General features: G+C 42.7%; 1 protein-coding gene across 1 annotated transcript; it reads right to left on the bottom strand.

Annotated features, from left to right (window-relative positions):
• Nucleotides 1–3,737: 3,737 nt before the first annotated feature.
• Nucleotides 3,738–6,746, bottom strand: LOC140006358 (uncharacterized). Its single transcript, XM_072048171.1, has 3 exons — nucleotides 5,928–6,746; nucleotides 5,119–5,585; nucleotides 3,738–4,824 (listed from the first exon to the last, which is right to left on the bottom strand). Exons 1-3 carry the CDS (start codon nucleotides 6,744–6,746, stop codon nucleotides 3,738–3,740), a joined length of 2,373 nt encoding a protein of 790 aa, XP_071904272.1.
• Nucleotides 6,747–7,067: the final 321 nt, after the last annotated feature.

Consider the following 7,067-nt stretch of genomic DNA (forward strand, 5'->3'; position numbering starts at 1 on the left):
GACTGATCCGAACAGGAAATTTAAAACGGGACTGACCCGAACAGGAATTTAAAACGGGACTGACCCGAACATGAATTTAAAACGGGACTGACCCGAACAGGAATTTAAAAACGGGACTGACCCGAACAGGAATTTAAAACGGGACTGACCCGAGTAGGAAATTTAAAACGGGACTGACCCGAACAGGAATTTAAAACGGGACTGATCCGAACAGGAATTTAAAAACAGGACTGACCCGAACACAACGTTCCTGCAAGAAAAGAAGAAATAACGGACTTGCCACCATCATTTGATCCGGTTTGCCTTGAGAATCGTGTAAACATGAGTCTTGTGATGCTTTTGCTTCTGTTCTGCGGCGTCTGGCTTAGTTGAACTTGTAATTTTGAAACATTTCCATTTCTGAGACTGATAAAGTACGTATTTACCACGTCACCAAATCTATGTAGCAGCTTTGTTGCACTTTACCCACTTTAATAGGTGAATCCCCTAACCTTGCACAAACCCTAGGGTTCATCATCCATTCGAATCCAATGGTGAAAAAATGATGCATGAAAAATTTGTCATATAAAAAGCAGTTGCAAGATGATTTCCTATGTCAGGCCAGGATGAGCATGCAAAAGAATGCAGACAACCACAATCAGTCGAACGCAAATAATCAAGAGAAACCAAGAGGTTTATAAGGATACATTTTGCAAAAGAATATTCGTAAAGAAAAATGCAAATTTGGCCAACGAATATCATATTCAAGACTTTGGATATATTTGCTTCGGAATTCGATACTGGCAGAAGTATCACAATCATGAGGGAAAGTCCAAATGAACCAGGTCACCAGCTGTTCCTTCTCGTGCTCGTCTGTTGAGAAAACCTGCCTTGGCGCCCTTTCGGGTTTTCACCAAGGTTGCCCCCGCCCTTTTTGTTTTTGTTTTTGTCTTTTTGTTTTTCTTGTTTTTCTCTTTTTTTTTTCCTTTTTCTTTTCTTCTTTTTTCCTTTTTCTTTTCTTCTTTTTTCCTTTTTTCCTTTTTTCTTTTCTTTTTTCTTCTCTTTTCTTTTTTTCGAGGCGCCCTTTCGGGTTTTCACCTAAAGAACAATGAAGTACCTCGACCATGATCGACTCAGAAATATGAGTTAAAGATTTCTGGCATCAGTAAAATGCACTTCCCTTGTAAGATTAGGCGAAGGCGTTATGGACATCACTTGCCAGTTGATTAACAAATTTCCTAATAGAAATGCAACAAGTGACGAAAGCCAGGACTTTGGGCTTTGTAATGAGGTCAGGTGGGGTGCTTAAGAAAAGTTGAGGCTTGAAAGCAAATTTTGATGCGAGGTGTGAAATAACTTGAGATTGCACTATTTTGAAATCGTTTCCGATTTTGAACGAAACTGAGGAAAATTTGCCCCAGTTTGATCGGATTTTGTCTCTTTGCATTTTCTTCATTGCATTTTCCTCACTTTTGGCATTTTTCTTTAAAAACTAAATGTGCCCCAGTGTGGGGTTCTCTTTTCTTTTTGATCATCTCTCTTTCAAAATAAATTTGCCCCAGTGTGGGGTTTGCAATTCTCAAGGGTTATCAAACGAAGATTTGTCAATTCTGATGGCTCAAAGGGGACAAGTAGAGATAAAATGTTTTAAGTGTAAAAGAAGATGGCCTGACTTGCATTTCGCCATTTGCATGAATTTCTAAAGAAAATTTGCATGATCAAATGAAAAACTTCTTGCACATGTCTGAGTTAATGGGTTGAGGGAATGTTCGTCCATCCATTTCTGCCAAAATAAGTGCTCCGCCAGGTAATACCTTTTGGACAATGAATGGCCCTTGCCAATTCGGAGCAAATTTGCCTTTAGCTTCATCTTGCATTGGCAAAATTCGCTTTAGTACTTTGTCACCTTCTTCGAATGCACGCCGATGGACTTTTTTGTTGTAAGCCCGGGCCACACGTTTCTGATAGCACTGACCATGACAGATAGCATTGAGCCGCTTTTCATCGATCAAAGTCAATTGCTCATGGCGCTGCTTTATCCAATCAGCCTCCTCCAATTTAGCCTCCATGAGGATTCGTAGCGAAGGAATTTCAACTTCAGCTGGTAATACAACTTCCATTCCATACATGAGTGAATATGGCGTTGCCCCAGTCGATGTCCGGATAGAAGTCCGATACGCCATTAATGCATAAGGCAACTTTTCATGCCAATCGCGATGCCTTTCAGTCATTTTGCGGATAATCTTCTTCAAATTCTTGTTTGCGGCCTCTACAGCTCTATTCATCTGAGGCCTATAAATGGCAGAGTTGCAGTGTCTGATCTTGAACTGCTCGCATAGTCCATCTACCATGTCATTGTTCAAATTCTTGGCATTGTCTGTAATAAGTGTTTCGGGTACTCCAAAGCGACAGATGATGTGATCTCTCAGGAAATTGGCAACTACCCTCTTTTACTAACAATGAAGCCCAACAGCTTACCAGCTGGTGCCCCAAAGGCGCACTTTGCAGGATTTAGTTTCAAATTGTACTTTCGCAACCTTTCGAACAGCTTCTTCAAATCAACCAAATGGTCCTCTGCTCTTTTAGACTTGATTATGATGTCATCCACGTAGACCTCCATCTCCCGGTGGATCATGTCATAAAACAGGGTGGTCATGGTCCTTTGATAAGTAGCTCCGGCATTCTTTAGACCAAATGGCATCACTCGGTAGCAAAACGTGCCCCAAGGGGTGATAAAAGTAGTCTTCTCCCTATCCTCTTCTTCCATCAAAATCTGATGGTATCCAGCGAAACAATCACAAAAGGATTCAATCTCATGCCCAGCGGTATTGTCCAGGAGAATGTGAATATTTGGCAGAGGAAAATCATCTTTAGGACTGGCCTTATTGAGGTCTCTATAATCCACACAAACTCGCACCTCTCCATTCTTTTTTGGAACAGCGACTGGATTCGAAAGCCAAATAGGGTAATGGAAAACAATGATAACGTTGGTTTTGAGCTGTTTTTCAATTTGTTCTTTTATTTTGAGGCTCATATCTGGTTTGAATTTTCGGGGTTTTTGTTTTACGGGTGGAAAAGTAGGGTCTGTGGGCAACTTATGCACTACCACATCAGTTGAAATACCAGTCATATCATCATAGGACCATGCAAATACATCCTGGAACATAGTCAAAAATTCAAGCATCTCCTTTTTCTGCCTCCCATTCAAATGAATACTAATTTGCACCTCCTTAACTTCATCTTTAGTGCCAATGTTAACCTTTTCTGTTTCTTTCAGGTTCGGTTTTGGTTTCTCCTCATTTTGTTCAAAGTCCTTTGCAAAAGAATCGAATACCTCCTCATTATCACTCTCGCTTTGGAGCTCGGATTCCCAGACCTCCAAGTCGTGAGTGATATAGAGATTGCCATTATTGAATTCCAGAATAGTGATATCCAAAGGGTCAAATGATTTTATTTTTGGCCATCTGAAAGAATTAACGAATGTGGGATAATAAGCAAACAAATATACAACAAACAAATAAACAAGCAATATGACAACAATATAAACAAACGAATAAACAAATCAACATGACAAGAACAACTCGTGCATTTTCATAAAACCTTTGATTGAAAGCGGAAACAAAAGAAAGCAAACGGGAACGAAATGAAAACTTGACAATATTTTCATGTGCAAGCTTTAGTCAAAGGTAAAGATGCTTTCATTAGCTATTTACAGATGCAGAAGTATTTTCATGAATTCGCATGAATGGCAAACCCCTTTAGGTTTGCCGAAACTCCTTCCGAATGCGAAGAAACTCGGCTGTCCAATTGAAAATTGATCCTTCAGGGATGTCGGGAAACTCAGCCTCATTTGGGAAACTGTCTTCAAATGTTGCCCCAATGAACAATTGAGTCAAACCAGTTTCGACTCCGTCAATTGGGTTAATCTCTGATGTAATCACCTCGGTTGGTCGTGGAAAAGTATAATGCAGTGGCGGAATATCAAGGGCCCTTGGCCTGCCTTCTTTCTCTGCTCTCTTGCGTTCCTTCATTTCTTTGATATCTTTAGCGGTTGGTCGGAAATCCAAACCGAATGAATCCTTTTTCTCCACAGCTTCCACTGGCTTCAAAATTCCTTGTAGATCACGTCCCAACCCTTTGTCAAATTCATATCCTCCGCGGATCATTTTCTTAGCCATCATGACACTGGCATTTGACAGAGCTCGTTCCTCTTTTGTTATCCAACTTACGGAGACGATATCGGATGTGCTATGAGGGGTCACTGTGGCGTTTTGGCTACCATCTTCTTTGGACCCAGAATCAGCAATCACGAGGCAATCCTGCTCGGCAAAGATAGTTATCAACTTGTCATTTACTATGAACTTCAACAATTGATGCAATGAAGAGGGCACAGCTCCGGACTTATGATTCCACGGCCTTCCAAGCAAAATATTGTAAACACTAGGAAAGTGCATAACTTGGCAAGCTATTTGAAACTGTGCAGGCCCCATCTCGATGACTAAATCCACTTCTCCTATAGGTTCTCTTTGTGCTCCATCAAAACCTCTAACTATGGTCCCTGAAGGCCTCAACTTGATATCTTGCAATCCTAGCTTTTCCAAGGTGCTCCAAGGACAGATATTAAGCGCAGATCCATTGTCAATCAACACCTTTGGCAAAATTTTTCCGTTGCATCTCACAGCTATGTACAGAGCCTTGTTATGTTCAATGCCTTCCGCCAGTAACTCATCATCAGAGAAAGTGATTTGTTTTGTAAATAACACACTCCCAACCATATGTGAGAAATTAGCAACTGAAATGTCCTTAGGGATTTGGGCTTTGGTCAACACTTCGAGCAACGCATCCCTATGCATATCCGAAGAAAAAAGCAAATCCAACATGGATATCTGGGCGGGCGACTTGCTTAGCTTCTCGACTACATTATATTCACTTCTTTGGAGCCTTTTAAGAAAATCCAAGGCTTCCTTCTTAGTAACTGTTGGTTTAGCGGGCAGCTCGGGGTTATTTGTTTGAATCGGAACGGTAGCTCCAAACGGACTTGCAATCCTCCCTGATCTGGTGACCACTGACACCTCTTCCTTGGCAACTGACTTTTCTCCAATTTGTATGACAGGTTCATCATAGTTCCATGGCACTCACTGCAAACTCAGAACAGGCTCCTGCTCTGGGAATTCGATGACCACTGGCTCCAAAGCCTTGCTTTCAGCTAGAGTGAGATCCAAAATAAAAGGCCTTTTATCTTCCTCAAACGGTTCATCTTCTATTATGAATGGTCGGTCTGTGACTCCAAACACCTCAGCTTCCCTTGCCAATTTTTGGGCTAGCTCGTCATACTCTGCGTCGTCCAGAATGACCCCAATGGTATTAGCATGTTCCGGCAAGGGGTTCCTATTTATATTCGGCCCTTGTGCCTCCCTTTTCCTAATTACAATCTCTCCAGTTTCAATCATATCCTGAACTTTATGCTTAAGACCCTTGCAATCCAAAGTTGAATGTCCGGGTGCCCCTGAATGATAAGCACAGACAGCTTGCGGGTCATACCAAGCGGGCATGCCATATGGATAGGTAGGAGGGGGTACCATACCAATTTTTCCGACGGCCTTTAACTGGTCAAACAATTGGTCTAGAGGCCTGCCTAAATTGGTAAATGTACGGCTAGGGGGTCGGTTGTAAGGTTCAGGGGGTTGAGGATGGTTGTAAACAGGTCTATTTGGGGGAGGAAATCTTGGGTTATATGGAGGGCGAGGTCGGTTTTGGGGCGGATTTGGTTGAGAAATTTGAAAAGGAGCTAAAGGTGAGTTAGGTTAGCTTGGGCGAGGTCAAGGGTGGTGGATATTGGTGGTATATACATGGTGCGGGTTTGAATAATAAGGGTAATGTGGTTGGTAGGTTGGATTGGGTTGGTATCGGGGTTTGGGTGAAGGGTTCTGGTTCCAGATAAAAGTTGCCTCCCCCTCTTTATTCTTAAACTGCGGCTTCTTTCCACTGCTCCCCTGCCCTTGCAAAGCTTCTACTTGTGATTTTAAGGCAGAAACGTTAACAATTTTTCTGGCTCTCACAAAATCATCATATTCCTCGAGTTTATTCACAATCGCAGCAAATGTGCACCCGGTCATACGGAAGATTTCTTCGAAGTATGGAGGATCATGCGCTTTTATGAAAGTGCGAATGATTTCATCTTCGGTCATCGGAGGCTCAACCTTGGCAGCTATCTTCCTCCATCTTTTGGCGTATGTCTTATGATCTTCAGATGGTCGCCTCTTGGTGCCTTCCAAAGTAGTTCTGGTCGGTGCTAGCTCGCAGTTATATTCGTATTGTCTGATGAAGGCGTTGGACAGATCAAGCCAAGTCTTCACCTCCTCTGGCTTTAAGTTTGAATACCAATCGAGGGTGTCTCCTTCTAGACTCTCTGGAAACAATCTTAATGGCAAGTTTTCATCATCCACCGATCTGCCCAACTTGTTGGCAAACAAACGCAAGTGCGTCTTAGGATTGCCCGTACCATCATATTTATTGAACTTCGGGGTCTTGAATCCCACGGGCAGCTGTACATTTGGAAACAGGCACAGATCATTGTAGTCTAACACCCCTTGTTTGCGTAAACCTTGGCTTTTCCGGATGAACTCATCGAAACGATCCAACCGCTTAAGTAACTTCAGATCAATCGGGGCAGACGACTCCCCAACTTCTGGTTTGGTTTGAACAGTATGGTCTGGCACAACAGGCTCTGCGGTAGTCTGATAAAAGGCTTGTGGATCTGGAGGCATGTTTGGACCACCTTGACCACCTTGAGGCTGAAACCCTTGCCCATAGGGAGGATAGAACGGAGGATTTTGAGTTTAAGTATACTGCGGCTTGAAAACTCTCTCAAAAGTGGTTTGAATTGGAGGAATGACAAATGGTTCGGATTCCGGTTGTTTGATGGGCGGAGGCTCGGGCTGCACTCCGCTACTGATGAGCTCGTCGATCAACTTCTTTTGGGCGACCATTTCAGATGCCATTTCCCCAAATTTGGTGAGTAATTCAGTCAACTGAACCCCGGGACTTGTGGCTTCCGGTTGGGTAGTTGCAGCGGTCTTATCAGACGA

Source organism: Coffea arabica, chromosome 5e (assembly GCF_036785885.1).
Source record: "Coffea arabica cultivar ET-39 chromosome 5e, Coffea Arabica ET-39 HiFi, whole genome shotgun sequence".
Lineage (NCBI taxonomy): Eukaryota > Viridiplantae > Streptophyta > Magnoliopsida > Gentianales > Rubiaceae > Coffea > Coffea arabica.

Coding starts and splice junctions, on each gene's coding strand:
- LOC140006358 (XM_072048171.1), bottom strand. CDS start 6,746: ATGCCTCCAGATCCACAAGCCTTTTATCAGACTACCGCAGAGCCTGTT. Junction 5,586..5,927: donor TTAAGAATAAAGAGGGGGAG/GCAACTTTTATC, acceptor TTGTTTGACCAG/TTAAAGGCCGTCGGAAAAAT. Junction 4,825..5,118: donor GAGCCTGTTCTGAGTTTGCA/GTGAGTGCCATG, acceptor GGATATGCATAG/GGATGCGTTGCTCGAAGTGT.